The 27,506-nt window shown below is 30.8% G+C and overlaps 1 protein-coding gene across 1 annotated transcript in view; it reads left to right on the top strand.

Annotated features, from left to right (window-relative positions):
* LOC132940159 (uncharacterized) overlaps nt 1-27,506 on the top strand; it is a 59,583-nt gene that overhangs the window by 20,335 nt on the left and 11,742 nt on the right. Inside the window, exon 2 of the mRNA XM_061007603.1 lies at nt 23,379-23,510. Coding sequence (XP_060863586.1) covers nt 23,379-23,510 — 132 coding nt within the window. The remainder of the gene's footprint in view (nt 1-23,378; nt 23,511-27,506) is intronic.

The following is a 27,506-nucleotide window of genomic DNA, read 5'->3' on the forward strand; positions in this document are numbered from 1 at the left end:
TATATTGTATATATAGTGCAGCACTACTATCTAAATGTACCTACACTTATTTTGTCTCAGTGCAGTATAGTGTTTGTATATAGTATTAAAAAGTCACAGATTTTCTCGTTATACTCCGTCGACTACATTATTAAATTCTACCGTACATGAAAACGAAATAATAGTGTTTGCGACAAAATAACGTTCAATACAATAAGACGTATAACATACAGTAGGCACCTATATACACCAGTAGTATATATAATATAAAATATGCTGCAGTATAGGTATTTACAGTGTCATCTGTATATCGTCGAAACCTATCTATATAATATAATACGAACGCAAATAATATACGTGATACGCGTATTTGAAATACAATATCATCACGACATTGCCGTAGCGTGTATATAGGTACTGTAAACAGGAGTCGGCTTTATGATATTATGTTATAGGCCTACTACATAATGGCTGTTCAACCGCGGTAAGTATACCTATATATACTCCGCAATAGTTGGTGGATTATCGCATATACTTACGGGTATACGAGGAGATAAGACGACGACGATTTTCTTATTCTAAGTCTCATAATATTATTATCATACCATTACCCGCAACTAGCAACAGACCCCTTGCAAATCCTAATCTGAATACCGTGGTCACGGTTTTTATCTTCCACACGTTCCACTACAGTTAGTTTATAATTACCGGAGTTGCTACCACACACACACACACCACATAAGCGTAAAAAAACCCACCGTCGTGACCCCCAGTGCACTTGTAGACTACACGTATATATAATGTGTGTAATAATGGTGTTGTTGTTACTGTTCTTCTTCTTCTTCTTCTTCTTCTCCTCCTTACTACCACTACCACTCCACTGCTACGACTATTATACTACTCTTTTACAACGACTGTGCCACAACCAAAGAAAAACAATAGCCGGGAAAATAAATTGTATACATTTTTTTTTAATATGTATAAGTCGTATAATGATAATATATACACACTGTAGCACGTTAATGTGCTTTTGTGTTTATACGGGGAGCGTGTGGTAACTCGGGTGTAACGGTTGTTTGGGATGAAAATCGCACGTCGGGACAATGCGACACAATGTTGTGGTGTACGCTTCAGCCAGCCCCTTACCAGCGAGAGATCGATTACTATTTTTTATTTGTATTATTATCATTATTATTATTATGTCTGCTGGATAGGTCCGATCGCCGGAGAGCACGGACAACGATTTGTGTGGGAATTTTAATAATCCCTTTTGCATTGGAATATCTCACGATTTCATGACCGCTGAAATCGATTTTTTTCTCAAGGTACATCTTCGCATGACAAATAGTATCTATGGTCGCTGAAAGAAGAAATACTGAACTCTCTGAACCATTGGATAGTAGATTATTATTCATTATTATTATTATAAAAGTTGATACTAATATAATTTTAAAAAGTTAATTAAATTACCGTCTAAGTAAAACATCGCCTTGTTTTTAACACTGTTTAGTTCTGTTTAGTTCTAAGTTAACAATTTTTTATTTCTTTATCTGTATGATACTATTGCAAATTGTAATTAACCTATTTCTGAAGTAATAGGTACCTCTTATCTCGTCAATAAAATACATAACATATCTTTCAATCACAAATCGTATGTAAAATAACAATCAGATAAAAAATATATCGTATAGACTAAAATAATAATATTTCGGTAAATTTAACTGATATAGGTGCATAATCATAAATTAGAGAAATTAATATAGGTAATTTACCTATTTTCGGGATAGTTAAAAATTAAATTATCTTTACATTTTTAAAAAACAACAACATTAACAGCGTGATATTTCTAAATTACTCAACTTTAAAATTTTAACACACGTGTTTAATAAAACAAAACTAACCTCCTGTAATTTGTATTTTGAAACGCCAATAACCCCGGTAGTTGAGGCATATTTATAAATAATAAAAAAAAAAAAAACACTAACCTAATACTTAAAGATCAAAATATAAGTGGATATGAATGCAGAAACCCGTTTTTTTAAAATGTTAAACAACATAATATTGAATTCAAACAAAATAATATTCTTTAGATATTTATTTTATTACATTTGCAATGCTTTCTAAATTCTATTAAATTTCACAAAAACGCCAAATTTGGTCATTGATACAATATTTAGTACCTAGGGGTATAATATGGTACTTTATAAAAAATATAATATAAATGTATAGCAAATATGAAAGAGAGAGGCAGAAAATAATGGCCAAGTTAAATAATTTGATAAAAATATGCACCATACATAATATAAGTATATATGTATTATAATATATACAATACACATACAAAATAAATAAATAGTTTATGCGTTTCGGTATAATTCCATTTTTTTACTATTTAGAATTTCAATAAATGTATGATGGACCATGACCACGACCATACAAATATATAATAGTTACATCGCTTTTTAAGAATATGGTTACATTTATAATTTGACATTTAACAATAATAAGTACTGTGGAAAAGTTTTTGCGATTCGTATAACCTACAGGTGTATAATAATATAGTAATACATTTTTGTTTTTTACTCTCTTATAGATAAGTTATTCTTCAACCAATTTTATATTTGTATTAAATTTATAATATATATAGAGCGTTCGAAAGTCACGGACATTAATTATTAAGTATAACGACTTTAAGATATTTTTAAAATATAATTTTTTCATTATAAGGGAGCATAGAAATATATTTGTTGAACAAATTTAATTTGCATGACTAAATAATTTTTTAGTAGATGCAGCTGTGAACTTAATATGTTTAAGTACATACATTTAGAATAAATGTTGATGGGTATTAGCGTATTTGTTAAAATAAATCAAATATAAAGTTCGTTAATTTTGTTGGAATTGAAACTTTTAGAGTATTGTTAAAAACGATGAAAAGTGTTACAAAGTGGTTCATACATTGAGTTTACTTATATTATTTTTATTCACATATAAAATATATATCAATATTCAGTATGAAACATTGTTATTATTATAATTATAACTTATAAGTCATATATACCAAGCCTCGTGCGATAGAAATGTTATAGAAGAATAAATTTACTGATTGTTGATTTTACTGTTATATAGTCCCTTGTAAAATAAACTCGAACGAACAGAACCTAACCAAACACGATTTTAAAACGTAATTACACGCATAGTATGTTACCGTGGAATGTGGAAGTCACTGGACGAATGACATGAACGGAGTGGCTTGAAAATAAACAACTTCACTAATTCACTATAGCTGCAATTACACGTCAGTTGACAAAATTAGGAAATTTATAGGTACGAAGACGTTATAGAAATAATTATTACTGACAACAGTTTACATATTCTGTGGACGAACTTTATTATTTTGCTTATTGAAATGTATTGAGCAACAGTACTTACAACACACGTTGGTTGTAAGTATTACCTATGATTGTTCACTGAGCAATATGTGTACACTATATTCACCCCCTGCACAATATTGACCATAATTTATTATGTGATTAATGACATTTTTAATATATTATATTTGTTCGTATATAGGTACTACACACTACACAAACCCGTAAGCTTAGTATCAGTTGTAGTCAGTAGGTAAATGTAGGTTATAACCTTCAAATGCATATATAAACATTTAATAATCGTGTATGAACCTCAATACGTTGTATAATTTAATTGAGTAAAGATATAATATAAACTCTGTCTTCTTATTTAGGTACTATTAATATTTTTAATTTATAGTAGATAGGTATATAGCATATTATTTATTGGTGTTAAACACTTTAAACTCAATTTTTTAATCATATATTCATAAACCGTTATTTATAAGCTTCATTATGTATGCATATAATATTGGTCTGGTTTAATGTTTTCCTGAATATTATGCTTGTTTAAACCCAAACGTATATAATATTATATAAATAGGTACTTACATTGGTTGGGTTATATACCTGTATATAAATAATAGATATAATATATATCATAATATTATATATTATATTCCATTTATAATAATATGTTAATAACATATTTTTATACGAACAGTTGTATACGTTTGTTACTGTTTGAAAAAAATAACAAATTACAACAATATTATTGATTCGTTTGATTCGCATTTACTTTAGGTGACATCCCAAAATCAATATTTCTAGTGAATATTATATCTAAACCGATAAACAACATATTTTGTATTTTCATATTTTGTTCTCTTATTGTTCGACCCAATGCATCATAACGTGATAACAACACGTTAGCATAGAACTGATGTTTACTATATTTTCCTGCAAATTTGGTCAAACCGTGTGTCAAAACTGCAGCGCATTCCATTATTGTGAAATATTTATAACACAATGATGATGATACACGGTGACATTGAAGGTGGTATAATGACTCTCGCCAAACTGTCGCGAAGTATTCACATAATAGACGACATGTGCCGTTGTCTAGGCGAAATCATAAAAAAAAAAATACGTGAGAAATATCTGCATCGAAAACAACGCGTGAAATCGCAGATATCCGTTTACAGTTGTATGCCCAACAGCTATTATATATATAAGTTTATTGTGGAAAATCTATAATTTTCGAATATTTTTTCGACTGTATTATACTATTATGTAGAAACGCATATAATAACTTGCGAACGATAGTGTAGCTGTACGATTATTACAATAAGTACGGTTGACGACTTGACGTTAAGTATGAGGTCTATGTATTTGGTAGCTAATGTTCAATGGTAATATCTTGCCATCTCTATAGGTAGCAGGTACGTAATAATATAATGTACTGATTGAAATATTAAACGCGCATAATATAATATAATACGACCGCTGCTGTCCTAAAGTATCGTTGCACAAGACGTCATAACAGAGCTTAATAATGTTTAATACGGACTCATTTTGTTTGACGCGCGTAATTAACTGTCAACAACAATGTCTCGAACGTGTCCCAAATAAGGAATTGACATTAATTTAAGCATTTCAACTGATCATTGAAAGTTTAATATTGTTATTTCAAGGACTTTTGTACCAAGCATAATACTTTTAGACAATGATGTGCTATAGATAAGATATTTATTGAAAAAAAGTAATAGTGATAAAAATCAATCGAATGTTTTTTTTTATTACTGTTGACTGTCGAGAAGTATCTACTGCACGTACCGAATAAATAACACGCTATCCCGATGAGGTTTGTAGTGCTAATATTATACTTTATGATGTAAAACCTTGTTGGTTTACCTTTGGAGGTTATACTATAGTTATTCGTATAAACGTTATTAATTTTTCAGTTTAAACAATCGTCGCGTGAAAACTTCAATCTTCAAAACCTACAAAAAGGCATAGTTTTATACATATATATTATAATAGTATCTTTACTTTCTATACTTAGTATCTATACTTCGCTATCTACATCACGATCGATTGAATCGCATTTGAAGATAAAACAAAACTAAACCAATAAGGCATAGACTTTTTTAATGTCAAAAGTTTACTAGGTAAATATTATAACCGTCAAAATAAAAAATAACAATGGTTTATATTACAAGAAGACTTTTCACTTGGTCGTGCTTAAAGCCGATTTGGTGTCGACTAGTCGTCAGTGGCTTTTAACAATAGATAATACATAATGTATTATCTATGCTTTTAACCCCAGAAAGCTAATATCAGACATCAGTATAAGAGACACCCAAATGATAATAAATGAGGTCTATCGTGCGTAATGACTTGGCCTTAAAACAAATTATTTTAGAATATCTAACGCATTTGAAACCGAACTGATAATTAAATGCGTCAGTTCCCAAACAAAAATTATGAGTTAACAATTTTTTTTGTTTTGTTTTGGTGGGGGGAGGTTAAACTGCCATATTACAGCTGCAGGTGCAGATGCACTCGACCCGCGAATAATATGACGTACGACTGCAGCGGGTATATTATAATGATAATAATAATAACGTACACGTCAAACAGCCGATGTGCGACGACTGTTGCAGCAATTGACGGGCCCCACGCCTGGTCCACCGGTCGTCCCAACACGTTACAACAACAACAATAATATTAACTATATTGCGCACATCATAAGGTTGTGCAGTTACTAAAGCACTGTTACAGGTGTATTACACATTATTATAAATCGTGAGCGTGCGTGTGACAGATGCATATTGTACGTCCGATTTATGTAAAGCTTTTGACCCGAAGCGCGTGTGCTTTCGTCCGATATAATAATAATAATAATATAATATACGCGTCTATCGCGTGCGTGAAACGAGCAGCGAAAACGCAAAAACTATGACGGGGCACAGCGTCGCCGCCGCCGATATCGGAGTACGCGTGAAACAGGTCGATCCCGTTATGTCCTTGCCGCGCGCATGTACCTACACGGCAGAGTAATGCCAGTTAATCGGTTTTAATGGCTTAACTGTATCTCTCTCAGTCGGGCAAAATCTTTCTATTATATATAATATTATTATTATTATTATTATTATTATACGCTATACTTTTTACACTCTGCGGCAACGGCCATTATCACGACTACTATACGACTCGCGATGACGACGACGATAATAATAATAATAATAATAACAATATAATATATTGCATTTATAATATATTATAATACGCGCGTGTGTGAGTATTATTATTATGATACGAGTGCGATCACGATTCTCGTCGTGTGCATTGCTAATACATTATACTATTATACATTATATTTAATAATAAATCGCCCGCCGCCGCCGCCACCAATTGATTCTCGTGTCGCCGCCGCGTCGTCTCGACCGCATCAACTGCTGCAGTCTCGCCATGTATTATTATTATTATTTACGCTTTATAATACAAAACGAGACGACGCCTAATAGGCAATAATGATTGCTGTATATAATAAGTGTGAAATCGATCCATACAGCATCATGCAACGAGTTACCTTCAGACGAGTAAAATCCCGTGCACAATATATGAATATATATATATATATATATTATATCCGCATTCGATTCATGCGTCCAAAGTAAATACGTATGTCGTATATATATATAGCGAACAGGGCCGATTGTCCGATATAATTATTTGCCATATCTGCAGAAACAGTCTCATATTAAATACATACCTACTCTGCAGCGGCAACACCGTTATAGATGCAGTTGGATTTTTCGAAAGTCGTATTAAAAAAAAAAATATATAAAAATAAGAACCTAATAATAATTATAAACACAGGCGCTACGACCAACCGGAGACCGGAGTATATATACCTATAACTAATCCATACCTAATCCAATTTGTAAAACGACAACCTCGTTAAATCTCAACCGCTTTGATGAGGATATATAATAATATAACGTCGATCGACCTGGCGCCGCATACATGGACCGTACTAAAATATAATAACATCCGACTTACATGCTTAACTCTACTGGCGCCAGAATATTATTTTTTCCAATCGTTTGAAGTGGGTACCTATATTCGGTGATTAGGACAATGTTATATAGGAATTAAGATATTAAGTAAACAAATAAAATATAGTATTTTTTGTTTTTTTTCAAAAATATATGATATTTTATTCCTATCGGCTATTACTCATAATTGTATTCATATTTTTACCAATTTAGCTATTTCAATGGAAATACAACTCATATATTATGATCTACAATGATGGACAACATATTATTAAATTTTTTTTTTTTACATTCCACAATTCTGATGAAAATAACAAACTATTGTAACAGAGATTTGGATTCAAATTATTCAAGCAGAAATATACCTAATTGAAGTTTGATTGACATCAGCACCAAGAACACGTCTAGAGCTAAATGTGGCACCGAACATGTGACATTTACGAGTGCCTATGTTAAAATAAGCATGAAGATAAATGATATAAATGTTATTTTATCTCAAGTGACATTCAACTTACAATATTATAAGAAAAGAAAAAGTAAATTCCTTCAACCAATACTCCTGTTAATGATTAAATAATATAAAATCCACATTTTCGTCCTTATTTTTTACTATATGTAGTCGTAAGACAATGCATGATATATAAATGCAATTATGGAAATTAACATGCTATAAAACTACTATAAATCGTATATGGTCAAAATAAGCGATGAATAAATGTATAGCTAATATACCTGTCCAATGAAAGAAATATTAAGTATTGATATAATTTATTACATACAATGTAAATGTGATTAATTGGACTAAATAATATGATATATTACCATACAAGATATCGTATTACATAGGAACGATTGTTTCTACAGAGTACCAAAACTGGTATATCGAATTTAATTTAAATACGATAGTATAAACCAAGATGATATATAATTGCGTTGTAATCGGACACATAATATTAGGTATTCAAATTAAAAGTATATCCTAGCGTTTAATACACGAGGTCGTATAGTGCTGATTAGCTTTGTAAAAAATAAAAGTAAAGATAATAGTTAATATTATAAATTATAATACAAAAAACATATATTATATTGTTTAAAGTATAAACTCGTAGTTAAAATCGAAATTTTGATGTTCACGGAAAGCCAATAAACTCGTAACATGCATCTAACATCAGTTGTAGGTACCTAATAAATATAGGTGCACTAACGTATTTCGATTCATAACATTAGTAAATAGTTACATACTAAATTAACTCGGCATCTTGAAAATGTATTACATATTATAATAAATTGATATAGAAATGATAGAACATTGAAATATTAATAATTGTTTAATTCACAAAGCGTTTTCTTAACATAATAAATTATTATAATAGCCATAGGTAGGTGGTAGTGGCGTATATTATTTGAATCGAAGTTTGAACTAATAATATTCGAAAGAATAATAATTTATTACAAATTATTATTGTCTGTCTGCGAGTTGTGACGTTTAAACGAGTGCCTACTACAGTCTACAATACAATATATTATTATGATTATGTAAGTAATGTTTATTGTTTCTATATAATAGTACATCATTAAATTGGCACTTCCTAATTGATTGGATATCGAACCTGATGCCGACTATTCATAATTGTCTGTCGATGAATGAGATTTAAGATTTCTTTACGTGCAGGTCCGCCGTTCGCAGATCATGGGTGTAGACTTATTTAAAACCGCTGTCAAGTTTCTAAGATGAAAAATAATCTTTTTTCGCGTAGATGACATTGTTACGTCTTGTGGTAAACCATATTATATTGCATAAATAAAGAACACCTACAGACATTGACCCAATATTATATACGTAGTTAATCCTTTTCAAATATATCTTGTAAGACATATGTCTTTAATATCACGTATATATACGTCCATGCCGTACCATAAAAAAAATCAAACAAACTTTAAAGATATTTAAACTTACATAATCTCAACACAGTACCTACACATAATACAATAGGTACTCAAATAGTTAAATATACTTTTACGTTTAACAAAAATCGTTACTTTTAGAGATAACAAATACATTTTATTTTAGTTGAAACTTTTATTAAACAAATCATTTAACGTGGTACATTTATTGGATTTGTTATTATTTTATTAAATATAAATAAGGTAGAGCTGATTATGAAATACGGTGACTGGGACGTCTTGCTATTTATTATTATTTACATGTAATCTATAAAATATGCATAATATATTTGTATTGTTAACATTACAGTAAATATTATGTATATTATATTAAATATTAATCACTTTTTTAAATAATTTAAGATACCTACCTAGTACCTACCTAGGTACTAATAATAAAATACAACACAAATCAGTTAAGCCGTCTCAAGTACAATCATTTTATTTTACAACTACGATTTTGTAATAGAAAATGATTTAATTTTTAAACAGTTGTAGGTACTTGGTAATATTATTATTTTAAGAGTCGTTAGTAATTTTTATCATTAATAGGTAAGTTTGTGTCCTAAATGAGTATTACAAAATTTATTTATGACTGTAATCATGAAAAACGTTTAATGTTATTATATTATGTTCTTACTTTTATACATCAATGTTAAAGCAGAAAATGTCGTCGTAAATTTATTTAATTCGTAGAAATGTTATTGCTAGTCGTGTACAGTAAATCCAAGTACGCATTTTCCAATTACATTCAAAGCGATAGTTGAAACAGATATGACTACAATATTTCACTAAAGATAATAATTTACTAACTTATATCACTAATGAAATAATAATCTAAATCATTCGTACATCATACAGTACGTAATACATATAATAAAATATACCTATTAAACCAGCTAAAATGTATAAACTCGTTAATATAATAAAATTTAAACCATCGAAAAATAGTACCAAAATGTATCAAACGTATATACACCTAACTACCAAAAATATTATTGATCAATTTATATTATCATGGTCCATGGACATTCTTAATTAATGGAATTTCCTTCCACGACGTAAGAAATCATTTTCAGCGTATATTATAATAGTTCTCTTATTCTATTATAGGTTTATAAGGAAGTAACAAAAACGAATATAAATTAAAAGCTATTATAAGATATTAAAAATCTAAGCCACATTTGATGACGATTTTATATAGTAAAGGCTGTACAGCGGAACTACTGCGTGTTATTACTTATTGATGAATAAATCCCAATTAATATTAACTGATGAATCGAAAGTGAGACTTGATGAAACAATGAACTGTCAATTGGCATGATGGATTTCAGTGGGCTGCAGCATGTTTGGTAAATGAAACGAGCTCGTGGATTATATAGCGATGGAAAAACATGAAAAGTCCTGTCCCGAAGATCTACCGACCACCCGAGTAGCAGCCGGCGTGGAGACCCGTTCGATAAACCGAACATGGAGCCCTCAGACCACGGCTGGAATCGGCCACTTGCGCCATTGGGAATCGACGGCGGTCGTCGAACCAAAAAGTTTCTAGAAACCGGAAACGCACACGAGGTCGTTGCACGTGAACAGGCCGACGGGTAGCTGCAACGATGATGATCTGTTCGCCATGTTTGGTCGATTAGGCCAGCTGTGTGGTACCTAACCAATTGGACACTACACGCACGGATCCCTGCAAGAAAGATGTTGGTCTGTCCATGTGCGTGAAGTTAGCTCCATCATATGGTTATATTGATTTCAACCCGTCACCAATATTTGGAGCTTAACTATGGAATGATTTGAAACTTCATACTAGGGGGGTGACTAGGTAATCATATGTAAACTATGGCCCCCCCTCCCAAAAAAAAATATATTCCTTATTGATTTAGATATAAGCCGCCTATGGGTTATTTTAAATTAATAGTTTTGTTAGGTGGGTATAGCCCGCCTGAATTTTAACCCTAGTTGAGCCCATATACTAAAATGTAATTGTTTTTGCTGACATGTGAAAATGGCGTAGGATGTGAATTCAATATTTCCATGGGTCGAAACTCGAAACACACAATCGATCCGATATTATAGGACGTATTAGTATTTAGAGTTTAGATAATGGTGTAGCCGTGTAGGTATATATAACATCTAACTGTTAGATTCTATACATATTATGTTAGATTATAACATAATATAGGTACTTTGATAGAGTAGAACCAATCAAGGGATTTTAATGGATTTCTTAAAAATTTTAATTGTAATGATTTAGTGTTTGTGTTGTGCTGTAATTAACAATACTATTCGATAGCAAAGATTACCGTTAAAAAAGTAATTAAATATAATACATTTATAAACTTATACAAATGATAATATTATCCGGTTGAAGTTATATTATTGGTCTATACGGGTTGACATTTTTAATATGATTTTTTCCAGTCGGTTCTAACTTACTTTGCCCATTCAAATTATTATGTTAGATTGGTGAGTAAATAGATCACCCGCGGTGCGGATAACGTGGTGGCTAAAGAGGGGGATAGGAACCAAACACAGGTATAATATAATATTATATGATTAAATCATTATGTTATATTAGAGGAGACGTTTTTCGATAGTATGTCGCGAGGACCAGAACAAGACGTGACGTTGGCGGCGGGGCGAGATAGTGCGAATCGGTCGGCGTCGGTGGCGGGTGTGCGACGGTGACAATATTATGTTATATTATATATACTATAGGACTATAATATTATATTGTTATGTTAGTATAAAATCGATACGATATCCGTATTCGTAACGTCGTATTTACCGCCATCGCGTGCGTGTTCGTAGACGACGATCGCAATATCATAAAATTTGTTTTTAAATTTATTGTGTAAAACAAAACATTATCGGCTGGTATCGTCCGTGGAAGTACGCAATGCATGATATAAACACCACAATATTATACCCGTGAACGCGACATACGACATAATATTATTACCGACTGTCCGATATCATAAAACGCCCGTCGATGGCCCGAAGTGTTTTCAGATCACCGCGCGTCATCGTCGTGGTCGCCGGTCAACAGCTTCATCAGACGACGGAGGACTTCCATCGATCACAGGACGGTGCAGCTAATGAGACGAACAGTGATTATTATTTTTACAAACAGGTAGTCCGGTCGTTATTATTACGTGTTTATATGCGCGTAAACATAGTGGAATTATGTGTATAATTATTACTATATTGTAACACTACCTATTAGTTTAATGGTGTCGGTCGGTGAAAAATTGACGTCCGAAACGAAAAATATATTGGACGTCCATTATTATCGCGTACCAAGGATTCATTAGAAAATATTGTCCTGCAAATTAGCTCTGGTAGCGTCGTAGTTTACTTAATATTATACAGAACTGAATTCTGCTGTAGGACGTCGCTTACAGCATAACTTGTGTGTTTTCTTCATTTAAATCGTTTTGTCCTTATAAAGGATAAGTAATAAGATTTTACCAAAAAAAAAAACTCGACGGTCCTTTAATTAGATTTCTACGCTGACGTAGTGACTAGACCATATTACAATAATATTGTCTTATACGATAACAACATCTTTGATTCATTATTATTAATTATTATACTATAATTAATAATCTAATATGTGCAATGTGTATATATTGCATAGTATTGTACTTTGAGTATAATATATAGAAAATATTATTCTAGTTATTAAACCATGTATATTTTATAACTAAACAAATTTTCCGAAAATTCTTAGTTAATTTGTTTTATTTCTAATCAAACATGTCAAATAAAAACCTAGATATTATAATATCTAAAAATCAATGAAAATATTATATTTGTTTTTATTAACGATAATAATATGTAATTTTATATGAGACGATGAATATGTCATTAATATAATATAAAATAATATGTGATTAGAACAATGTATACATTTTAATATTTTTTAAGGGCGAAATACGCTTTAACGTAATTTTTATTTATTGAAAAACTAAATGTAGTACACTATAGTGTATTTGTAAAATTAAAAACGAATACCCACTCAAAGAGAAATTCTTAAGTTTGTCATTATCCTTGGCGAGAATGCCTTATTAATACAAGTACTTTATTGGTTTTAGTTTCATACGTTTCACGATAAACCTATTTAAATAGTTATGTATCAACTAAGTACAAAGAAATTTTTTTTATAGTAAATAGGTTAATTTTCATAGCTATAGGTAATAGATAAGTACTATTCTAATTATTTAATTCAGCTCTTCACGTTCCAAATAAATTCACACTTATTAGTTATTCTTACAATAGAAACTTAACTTGGTTACGATAATTATTACAGTTATGGTACATTTACTATTATAGGTACTATAGTTTACTAGATACTAGATTGCCACCACTTGATAATAATTTATAATGTGTTTAGTGGAAATAATTTTAAATTGCGTGAAGTGATTCAAATAACAAGTTTAAATTAACAGTAAGATAAAAGATAGTATTAGTTATAGTTAATTATTAGTTTAATTATTTTAAATGTCTCCATAAACGACATTTCTGTATAATATTTACTGATATATATATTTAATTCTTGGCGTACCGTTCAAAATAATACAAGCAATTTAATATTTTAATATTATTACAAATATTATTTACTTTGTTAAAAAAAAAACATTAAACATACAACTATTAAACTATAATCCACTTATTTGACCCTATTTTTAAATACAATAATACTTATTCAATAAATAAACATGATAATGCAAACTTTAATTTCAAATAATAAAAACTTTTTTAACCACATCGTTAAATAATAATATTATGTTTAGAAGTTATTCTGTTTAGATATTTATATTATAATAGTTTTGAGTAGCAGTCCACGCACCCATTAGTATAATATTATTTTTTTCTTGGAGACTTTAACGCAAGGCTAGAAATGAGTTGAATATGACTTAATATAATACGGTTGAATAAACAAGAAATATGATTATCTACTGATAGATTTCTAATAATGATTTATTATTTTGAAAATTAAATCTTCTATATTAAATTATAAAATATGAAACAAAGGTCAAACATTTACAACTATTACACTATGATGAAAATCAAATTAGTTTTAGCATTAAAACATGTTTAAAAATATTCACAATATCGTCTTGAGGTGTTTCAATGTAAAATAGTGACACTTGAAATACTTTCTTTTGTAGCGTAATTTCATATAACAACAAATACGAGTAAGTAGGTACGATATTTATAGGTTCAATATAGATTTATTGTTCTTTGAAATATTCAATATTGCTATGTTTGGAAAGATAAAGATGTATCATTAAATTTGTTTTACATTTTTTGAAAAATGAATCGTGCACAATAGATACTGTCAGACATGAATCAGTTATGTTATTCAATTGTTTATGTTAGGATGTGCGTAAAACTAAAACATTTTAAATTTAGATTGATTCTTGTTAATTTTTTTTAGGATAAAATACAAATATTTTATTAGTTATTAACAGTATAAGCATTTGTAAAAAGAAGCATTTATTGTAACAAATTTTGCATTATTTACAATGGAAAATTGTATTACCTACCTACCTATTTCTTTTTTTAAACACTACTACTGAAACAAAGTGATATAATATGCTACTCGCATAATTTAAAATAAAGTAGCGCGCTTAAGCAACGTTGCTAATTTCAACTAGGTATACGACATGTATATCCGTGCATGTTGACAGCAGTCAAATCAATGACAGAATTCACTATTTAAGCAATAAATAATATTGAGAAGTTCAATTAATATAAATTTAGTAGTTAAAATTAAATCAAACCATTCTTTTTCATAATCTATTATTAAAATTGTAAACATTTTATAGGTATTATCATTGATTATAAATACTAGTACTAACCTAACCTATAAATACTAGTATTTATAATCAATGGTATTATGTAGAATTATTACGGTAATATACACCTATAGCATACATGTTTTTTCTTAATAATATTAAAAACGAATATATATTATATTACAGATCACAACATTTTAGCTACTGATATTATCATTAACAAGTATTTTTTTAGTATACGTTTTATCGTTTTCATATTATAATTTAAACTTTTAATTGTACCTATATTAATCTAAATTAAAATTAATAGATCAGTGACTACATCAAAAGATAACGTGTAATAATTTAAGCAAAGCTTGCTCGAATACATTTAATAATCTAAAAATATTTAGTCAATTTTTTTTGTAAATATATTTAGTAGTACCTAAACACTGCTGTTTCAAGTTTTTTATATTTTAAAATTAAATTTTTGTTTAAAAATAATGTTGTAATTAATTGATTCACGTAAACTTTAAGATTGTATTACGGAATATAATGTGAAATATATAAGGAACATTTTTTTTTCCATTTTAATTTGTTCAGTATAATATATTATATTATAATGAAGTCTACATTTTACTATTATAAAATTGTATACTCTTAATTGCCCTTAATTTATTATAAAATATATACTATCAATGATTGCTATAGACATGTGCGAGGTTCGTCAGTCTCTGTCGACAACATTTATATGATGTTGAAACTTTTCGAATAATATTAGTATAATATTATGGTTAGAAACGTAATACTCTTTAACTTGAAGTGAATTATTATAAGTTTTTATATAACTCCCCTCAAAATACGCCCATAAGTAAAAAGATTAACACGCTGCCATGAATCTAAATCGTGTGTTTGATACACATATCGGATCTACACATCGAAAATTCTTTCTGGCAGTACCTCCTAAAAATACATAATAACGTATTATATATTATTATCATTATAATATTATTAATAATGTTATAAACTTATAACATATTAAAATAATTTAATCTAATATATAACTTTAGTGCGATTGTACCATTGACCGTTTTCGATTCAATTTAGATTAGGCAGGATTAATATGAAACGAAAAACGATTCAAAACTACTCTACCGTTTTCGTTCGATCCGGTCATACTACGGTTCCTATAATATAAGTATAAGGTATAATAATAATAATAATATTACTGTCGTAAGACTATTGTTCGATATATCTTTCTCTGCACAACATATTATAATGTATGCATATACTGTATATAATATTATGGGTACTATTCGCTGTAACGATATTATTATCGTACAGGAACGCGTTTGGCGTTTAGCGTACCGATATGCGTATGCTCGAGTCAGTGTGGGAGGTGTACGCGGCCAACGTCGATACCTAAAGGTTTCATAATGGCAACATTTATAATATTATGATCTTTCTGCTGTTACAGTGTTATTATTATTACGTTGTGCAGAACTATTGTGCGCGCGTGTACGAACGTATTATGTACAGCCATGTAAGTATACGTGTGTATTATTATATACGACCCGTTCTCCTCTGCCGATGTATTTTATGGCGGCTGCAGCTTTAGTGGTTTCTCTGCGACCGTTGTAGAGCAAAGGTGAAACTGACCGGCGCGTGTGTGTGTGTGTGTGTGTGTGTGTGTGTGTGTGTGTGTGTGTGTGTGTGTCGCAATGCGTTGTTTCCTGCGTGAAAAATACGTTCCGGCGCGAGTGTTAATAATGCTGTAATATTATGACAATAATAATATAGTGAATAAAGAAATAAAACCGTTTATGTTATATAGAAAGTACGTATTATTTTTACTCCGTTGTTATTTTTTTTGTTTCGTAGACAAATAACTCGGGGAGATCTAGTTTAGGCACTTTATTTTTCGGAGATTGTACGATAATACCTATATACCGCGACGGAATAATTTGGGCGCGGAATCGCGTCCGCAGCGTAGCATTGACTGGAAACGAAAACAGACAACGGCACCGTATTATAATATAAGAAATAATAAACGAATAAATGAATTACCCGCCAATAGAGTATAACATTCGGAGATGGAGTATATTCGGCCGGATTATGATGACATTCGCTGTTGTTTGGTTAAACATCTGGCAGCGTACGTTAAACTAAACTATAGTGGACAGACTACCTACTGAAGTCTGTGTATTTATTGTCCCGGTTTGAATTTGTAGACCTAACCTATTTTGTAAAAACGATAATATTCCACACCGGAGCAACTCGATTTAGACAAAATTGGCTCGGTTCCATTACGAAAATCGTAATAATTTACGGTTGTTGTCTTAGAATTTGGTGTTACCACGCGATAGTTCTACATAATATATATTGCAAAAACCATAGTAAACATCATATATAAGATGTTGCAGAGCAAAGTGCACACACGCATACACGATAATATTATGAGCGATTAAATAATACCTATAATCAAACGTCTACGCACAGGTACTATTTATTTAAAAAAAAAAAAAAACGTCGGGAGGTTAAACGCCCGCTGTCGAAACTTTTTCCACGCGTGCAATATCGTATTAAATCTACCCGTCTTCGCCGAATGATTATTATTATGCGTGTAGGTTATCGAAATACTTCATCGTCTCTGTACGTATATAATCTATAATCTTTATACAGTGTCAATATGTATATGTATGTATATTATATGCACGCTTTATATAAAGCATTGCAATCTGGGGCGGTGTGTTTCTGACAGCATGAACACCTATATATGTACGACGACTATCGCATCTAAACGGTGCCGAAACCGTTGGGAGCGCACATGTATATATTTAAATATTTTAGAGTCTAGTCATTGACGGGTTAATTTGTATTGCGATTATTATGAATTTGGTCTACGAGAGTCAGCCGAGATGCGTCGGCGGAAGAATAAAATGAACAGTTATAACATATCGCACACACAAACGTGTCCACCGATGCTCTGGTTAAAATATTATATTATTATGGTATCGCCGGATACCGTTGTATGATGCTCGCTTTGCTCGGGACGTGAGTTTAACGATGGGACTTGCACATTATGTATCATACAGGTTGATTATTTAATCGAGTAGGTACCAGGTACAATCTTAGAAAATAAATGGAATTCTAAAGCGTTTTGAATTTTTTGAACATACACTACGATTCATGGAAAAAATGTCAAACAGGTAGTTTGTTCTTAAGCGTACGAGAACAAATAATTAAAAAAATCCATCTATTTGTTAAGTTATTAGGGCTATATTCACGATAAAATAATCACTCTGTACACAGTGACCCGGAGCAAACAATTTATTCACACCGTGGACGGCGGCAGACGTCAAAACGTGATAAATCATATTACACAGTCGGTCGACACCTTTGGTCATCGTCTAATGTATTATATAAAATAATAATATTATTACGAGACCCGTACGCGCCGAAGACGGACGTACGTCAATCTCTGCAGAGTGTCACTATATATAATATAATGGCATATTAATATATTATACATATATATATACTTTGACCACGTGCAGCGTAGTTATTACGTCATACAATTATATTCTGCAATTAATTAATTAATGTATGTTTATGTATATATATTGAATATGCGGTGTAAGGGCGTTTTGCAATCATCTGCGAAGAAAACAGCACAGCACAGCGCAGTAATAATAATAATAATAACAATAATACACTGCATAGTATATTACTATATATAATATTACCACATATATAGACCATTTATATACGGTCACTACAGCGGTGATGTAATACTGCGAGACGACGTTCGAAATTTGATTCAAACCTCCCATAATTCAAACAGTCGTCGACCCCGCCAACCCGATTGTTAAACTCGATAATTCGGTAAGACCGCCAAATTCGTCGTGCGTGTATTATGTAGAACCCTTGCGCACTCACTCTGCACGTTACACATTATATGTACACTATTATAATATTATATACGTCGACGATGACGAGTCCGCCGAGGAGCATATATTATATTATTACCTCGGTGGCTTCGCGGTATACATAATATTATTATCATGGTGTAAAATAAAATTTGAAATAAAAAAAAAAACAAGAAGAAACGCTGAAAATCTTTACAACTCCGCCCAACGATTATCCACGTATAATCAAATCGCGGTCGCATCTCCTATACAGTGATTTCGATACTATATTAAACTATACGCATCATATGTATATATATATATATTATAATATATTATAATACACGATCTATACACGAACTGTGGTATTATGTAATCAAATTTACTGTGGACGATGCGGCTGCATATAATATAATATTATGTTGAAACATTACAGTATAGAATGATGATACTCGTCCAGAGCGAATAATAAAGCAACATGTTATCATCCAAAGATTGAATATTTTATAGTTGTTCTTATTTTATAAACGAAACACACGAATACTACAATATTGTGTTGACGTATACTGGTGATTAAAATTGGAAACGGTCGATATTATTTCGATGCGAAACAACCAGTGCAAATGGGTACAATAGAATTTTTCATATCCATACGCGACTATATTAGTTTTTTTTCACATGAAATCTTAAAAGCACATCGTTTATTACAATGAATAGTGATGGTTTATAATATTGATATTATGATCTCCACTTTTTAATATCACTTATCGCATCAACGGATGACCGCGATCCGTTTGAAAATTGTGCGAATAACGAATATAATATTATTTTACGCTCTCAAAATATGATACTATAATTTTTTGTTAACAATATATTATAAACATTTCTATCGATCTTATGTACCAAATAGACATGTCGTACAGCATGAAAAGATTTTTACTATTTAGGTAACCACTTTCATATCAAATAGCAATATAATTGCTATGACAAAGTTTAAAACTTAAAATTTAACGATTTTATCATGGTTTCAATGAATTATGAAAGTGCAAATAATACATTACTAAGTAGTGAAATCAATTATAAGAATTAAAACAGAGATATATTATAGCGTTAACGCTTATACGGTGCTTATCTCGTAATAGGTTCTGAATTGAAATTGTGAGAACCTTGTGAGAATTAAGAACATTAGAAAGGGACATTATTGAATGATAAAAATATATAATAAACGATACATCATATCTGTCGATAATATAGTATTACAACCGAATTAACAGTTTAAGTTATTAATTACTAATGGACAATGGTGCAATAGCATAGCAATGAGAATAAAAGTCATACTCTTTATATTAAGTGTAACGCACTAACACTACGGTGTGTTACTGTAGGTATCTTAAATAATTTTAAGTTTTTGAAAAGGATGATGATAAACTGATAAGATATAATATGTATATTGCATTTGAGAACGCATCAAATATAATATAATCGTATGTAGATCAAATAACTATTTTCCAGATCCCGTCAATTAATATATATGTACATTTTAAATTTCATTAAATTATATACCAATAACGACTGTATTACCTAATATATTTAACCATTTAATGAATACACTTAAGTTGAAGTTATAAATGGTCGGAGACCTTTTAATTAAGTTACAATATTAAAAATAATAAATTATAATATAATAATGATATAAAAATATCATAACAGTACTATAGGTGGTACCTCTTAAGCCGTGTGCGCTTGTAACATTTGCGCGTAACATCCTTTGATGCGGCCAAATTTACGAGAAAATTTTACAAGTGTGTACGCGGCTTTAAATATAAAAATAATAATTTGAATTCAGATAAATCATATATTATGTCTTGTTAATTTTTATTATTATTATATTGTTGATATAATAAAAACTCACCTATTATATTATATATTATATGCATAGTATTACATACCTTTATCTGTTGTCTATTGAGCACTATTAATAGATATTTTTCTGAATATTTCAATTAAGAAGTTATTTTAATTACTATACTTGTATTCAAGTTACTTAGTGTTAGTGTTTTATATCATTATGTAAAGCATTATAGACCGTATAATAAATTAAATAATCAAAATTAAAATAAAATTGTATGTTATACATTTTCCAAAAAATTTAATTTTTAAATACCAAGTTAAATATACTTAAATACAATACATTATATTATATAGTACGTATATGCTCGATATATTATATTAAGTAGGTAGTACTCTCGTATTTTCTAATTTAATACCCGCCACCACGGTTACCTCCGTGCGTGGCAGGTACTCACAACTATTCGTGTCTAATCTCCATGCGCGCAGTGCTCATAATGCGCCGATTACGTTACCGTATTTTAATTTCTGATTTAATAACCAAACGTAACTACAGACTAGCACTATATTGAACACATCGAGGTTAAAATATCAGTCATGAGAATAATACGTAACTCGTGATAATTATTTATGATTTTCCGCACGAAAGGCTCCCGATGTTTTCGTTTACAGTTCACCACAAATTAAAAATACAATGCTTTATGAACAGTATATGAAACATCAAACAGTTAAAAGCATACGCATAATATATACCAAATAGGACTACTAATGGACAGTTCTATTACAATATTATACACGTCGTGATTTCGTGGTATTGAAATCAATTAAAACTTAACAGGATATTTTGTTAGATTTGGATTAAAACCTAAAGGTAACATTTCATATGAGACAGCCAATAGGTAGGTACGTATAATCTTTTTATAACTTATAATAATCTATTCATTTAATACAAGTTGATCAAACTCACGCGCGAAATTGCTAAGGAAGTAAAATTGCTTAAATTCTCTTGCATAGTTGCATAACACTCGCAATAACGATAATTATATAATTACAATAAGACATAATAAAATATGTTTTCTGACTCAAGCTCATATAGCTTACTAGAAGTAGATACACTATAGTTACGTTGATGTTAACTTTTGTTCGAAAGTATATTATACCTAATATAACATACAAATCATAAAAAAAAAACAAAAAAAATAATTATAATAGACCCAGCTGCTAAGTCAATAATATGAAAGATTATTATTAAAATGTATTTTGTGTGTTGATGATTGTACTCACATATTATTATTTCTTATAAAATATGTTCCTACAGAAAATGGCGAATATATGAGTATCGGAGTAAAGCATATTATATAAAATAATATCCTTACTATTAAGTCTATATTTCGTGGTTTTTTAAAATGTAATACAAACCTTTACGTATTATATTTGAACAAAACGGGATGATCAGATTTAATCAGAGTTAAAAATATCAAATTATATCGCCTTGGTCTAAAAAATTATAGAAACTAGGTATTAAAAAATCATATCGTGTGACAGTTTTTGCATAATAATATCGTATGTGAATCTCGCGGTCTCACACGTATAATTATATTATGTACCTACCTATTATATTTTCACCTAACCAAACAATATCATGTTTATTGTCGTGTATGATTCTATACTGTCGTCAGATGCAAATGACCGGGAAACACACGGTTGTCCACTTTTTATAGGCTCTAATGCTCTATTATAATATGTTTCGTTTTGGGGTTTATTGCCTGGTGTACCGCTAGTTTGCCGAATAACGGGTTTAAAAAAAGAAAACACGCAAAAGTTGTATACCTATATGAAAAATAATTCACAAATAAATATGACACAGTCAATTGGGCTGTTAAACGCAAAGAGCGTACATAATAATATAATAACCAAACCGATCAAATAGTTTATTTTTATTTTATTTGGTAAAATGCATCACCAGTCCGGTCCACATAGTGGTTTTGTACATCAAAAACAATACTATATATACCAGCAATGAACTTATACTATATTATGTAGCCTCGTTGGAATATACATACGTATAATGTATAGGTATTATGTATGTATTACTTTTTTTTTATAGCGTTATCCGTCGGAGAAACTGGTTTTTAGTAGACTAATCCAAATTTTTATTGCTCGCCTCATTATTTTATTTATCTATAATTGTGAGATGTTGACCCCTATATACCTATATATAACACTAAACTACATTTACATATTATAGGTTTACATAGTGTAATGGAAAAAAAAGCACATAATACAATTTATATACATATATATATACAATCCATGTACGCGTAGTATTTGTTTTAAACATATGTTGTGTAGTTACTTGTGTGTGTGTGTGTGTGTGTGTGTGTCTGTATATAGTAGATTAGTTAAACGAATATTACGTGTTTGAAAAAACGTAAAAATTTTAGTCCACGCACGCGATGAATGTATTAATAATTTCCTTCGTTTTGGAACTGTTTTCAGATATCGGCGAAACCTAATAGCAAAATGAACGATCATGTGGCTCGGCTGCGGGTGGTGCAAGAGGTGTCATCTCGAAACAGTTCAGCCAGCTGGAATAGTTCGTGTACGTTTTCGACCGAGCAGAGTTTTCAAGTGAGTCAATACTTTATAGTCATCGAATAAATCCTTGATATAACGACAGTCGGACAGTCACACGAATCGAAACCAGGGAGATTTAATGGTCTAAATCACAATATATATTGTATTTTTTATGGTATTACAATACCCACCATTATTATGATTTATGAGTTTACAGTATCGTACACGAGGTATAGAGATATTGTACGCAACACGCATGGCATAATTACATAATGTGCATTATTGTTAAAATAATCTTATTATCCTAATCACCTACAAAACGATAGACACGCAAATCGAGTGGACCCAAAGCTGATGACTATAACTTGTAAGACATTCGAAATTGCTAAATACATATAGTCTGTGTATTATCGACTTTTTTTATTATTTCAAAATTAAGGCTAGAAGTATTTTTAGAACACTCCTTCACCATATGTTTGAGTTTTAATGCTTTGTGGCATGTGTCGCATAGTGGTTGAGGCTCTTTACTGATTAAATATGAGTGTGTGAGGAAGGAGTGTCCGATTCTGATGATGGTGATTGCAACGGTGAAAATTGGTAGGCATGTGCCATTTTATTGTTTTTTTAAAAAATATATTTTTGAGTTTGTTAGATGTTGGTATTGAACTCCAGTGATTTTGACTGGTCGAAAGGATTTTTTTATTAATATAATTTTTCATGTCGTTAGTGGGTATATTATTTATTGAAGAATTTGGATTAGTTGCATGATTGGCATATTTGTCTGCTTTTTCATTTCCTGCGATATCAATGTGGGATGGTGGTACCCACATCGATTTGATGTTTTTTTTGTTCGGATTAACTTTGATTGTATGTTTCGGGTTATTTCATTTTTTTTTTTTAGGAAAGGTTTGTAAGTGCTAATAAGGTACTTAAGGAGTCACTGATTATTAGTATACCTATACTATTTAGATTGCTTCTAAAGGATTAAAAATGTACAACTCTTCATAGCAATAGCGTAATTTTTGACAAAAAATATGATGGTTATTTTTGGAAACTTGTATTGAATGATTGTGTCATCTTTAATTACTGTAAAATCTACCCCATGTTCAAATTTAGATGCAAGTGCGCCCGAAGTGTAAAATCCCACCCGTGGCAAGATAAAAATTACTTATAATCTAATATATTTCGTTAGGTATAAAAATATTAATATTAAAGTACATGCAGTTGAAAATTCTCAGGGGGCACTCGGGCACTCATCCCCCCTGCGGGCACTCTTGCTTAGACGTATCCGTATACATTCCAATCAAATTCCTTCGTTGTGAATTAGGTCCAATAACTTAAGAAGGTTGGGTTTAGCTGTGTTGTGTATATTTGAACCATATTTGATGTTAGATAATATGATTAGAGACTTGTACATAATTGGTTGTTACTTCTGATTCGCTCCCCGTGTGTGGTGGGATAGAGTTTTGATTAAATTAATTTTATTTCTGCTTTTTAGTTGTTTTAAATGAGAGGTCCAATATAAATTGTCATCGAAAAATTATTCCAAGTATTTTTATGGTTTTATATAATATAAGGATTGGTGCATTATTTAGGTATAGGTGTTGATTTATTTTAAGCTTATGAATAAAAACGATACATTGACTTTTGGTTGGGGAAAATTTAAAGGCAGTTTCATTGGATCAGTTTTGAAGATTAATATTGATGACTTATATAGTTTCTATGCTATTTCCATTACAATGGATATATCAGTAATCAGCAAACATAATAATATGTTTTGTGGAATTATGTATTTTGCAGAAGATATCGTTTATTGCTATTAAGAACAATGTGACACTGATCCTTGTGGGACACCATTTTAAGTTGGGTTGTCATTACCGACTCTATAAGGACACTCCCGATGAAACACTTGATATAGGTACCTCCACCCACACTGAGGGGCGTCGGAACATAAATTATGATTAAGTATATAAAGAAACACGTTTATCAACGACGACCGACTTGGGAGTTAGATTTCAAACGATCTTGTGCAGTAACCAAAAATGGCATTCAGTTTCTTATCGCCGACCGCGACTGACGCTTGTTCTCGACACTCGTGTATAACCAGTAACGACAGTATTACCCTTAGTGCGCCGTTCCACCACATGTTATATTTATTTTGAATTTATAAGGAGCATCGTTTGAAATCCATTTCACAATGAAATTATAATCGCTTATTTGAATTCATCTTAAATGTCTCACCAATCACAATTACGTTTGTACTGCAGTGTACCTAACTCTTGCTGACTTTTGTAAACAACGATTTTTGTCAATCTTTGTCGGTAAATATATAATAATATTATGAGCGATAGAGACATGGTTTGCAACACTTGACGTCTTAATGCGCATTATCGTAAAATCGAAGTATAATATAATATAATAATATGACGCGCGCGTAAACAATGGGAAATAAAAATAAAAAGTGAAACAGGTATCCTGCGCAGTCGTTTGATAAAAATCTGCGTGTGGGCGGCGCTCGAAAAGATGTTAACCCGACCTGGGGCCTCATGTTTTTGACATTGAAATCGGACAATGTAATTTAGGAAATATGAAATGACCGCGCTACTCTTTTGGTCTAATCGCCTATATACACACACACATTTATATATTATGAGTATTACACTGGCAGTGTAATATCAAAACCGCCCACAGGGATCTGGTGGGTGTTTTCGTATTTTTAATGGGTTTTTTTTTCACCGCTTTTGTGCCGAGGTGAACCGCCGCCACCTTACATATTATTAAAGTACCTATATTATATTATGTATAATATGTAATCGTGTGTGTATATATTTCAAGAAAAAGAAACGTTGGTTATATCAATGACACAATGTGTCCCCTCGCGGAAGGCCCGCGTGTTTTATTTGCTTGTAAAATTATTGCAAACCACCGCACGACCGCGCACATTATTATAATATTATCCATAGGGTACATTATTATATTTTACACCGTGGTATAAAAAATCAAAGAGCACACACCGACACGCATATATTATCATATTATATACATGAATTGGATACACCTATACAGTATACACTCAATATAAACATTTAACGGTCCTCGAGTCGCGAGTCTAGCATAAAGTGTCATCATTAATTGCACATTCATCTGCAGACGTGCGGGGTGTACCTATATTTATTATTTTTTTTTTCAACACGATAATTAAAACCCATATGGTATAATATATTATACACATATTATACGAAAAAAAAACATTTATTATTATTATTATTTTTTTTTTTTATCGAATTCGAGTATATTATGCGGCGCACAGTGGTTTGAGTCGTAGCGAGATTTATAGCCAACGCATTTAAAATACGGCGTTACGTAATATATAATATTATAAAATATACGCTTTTGGCGTTTCGTCAATATAAGTTAAGGATTTTTTTTTTACAAGTTTTGCTCCATCTCTTCTCTCGGTGTTCAGCACAGAGTATTTAAAAAAAAAACAACTAATTTAATATCGTTCCAAAGTAAAAAGAAGTGTATATCGAGTGTACGGTCATAAAACATTGTACGATATACGTAGGCGTTTGAAGTGGATGTTTCGTCTCGTGAGCGGTCGTCGCCGTAATAAAAACACTTGCACCCTTTTTTTACACACTCACATCTAACTATATTTTATGCACGCGCGGTCTATGTCATATCAACCGTATTATATAGGTATATATATAGTGGTATACGTACATATTATTATGGTCGTTTACAAATCGCGCACAATGGAATGAAATATAAACAAGTATCAACCAAACACCGGGCGGTTACAACAATATTATAATAATATATACACCACGCGGAATAAAATATAATATTATATGCGACACGTTGATTCGACGATATACGCACCTGTTGCAGGTATAGGTGGTACTTGGATATACATAATATACCAGTATAGCACCAGTGCTCGGTATTCCATTGAGCCTTTCACTGTCACTGTTCCCGTGTAGTGTAATAATAATAATAATAATAATATATAATGTCGGTTGGTAAGGAAAAAAAACAATATTTCCT

This window comes from Metopolophium dirhodum, chromosome 3, assembly GCF_019925205.1.
Source record: "Metopolophium dirhodum isolate CAU chromosome 3, ASM1992520v1, whole genome shotgun sequence".
NCBI lineage: Eukaryota > Metazoa > Arthropoda > Insecta > Hemiptera > Aphididae > Metopolophium > Metopolophium dirhodum.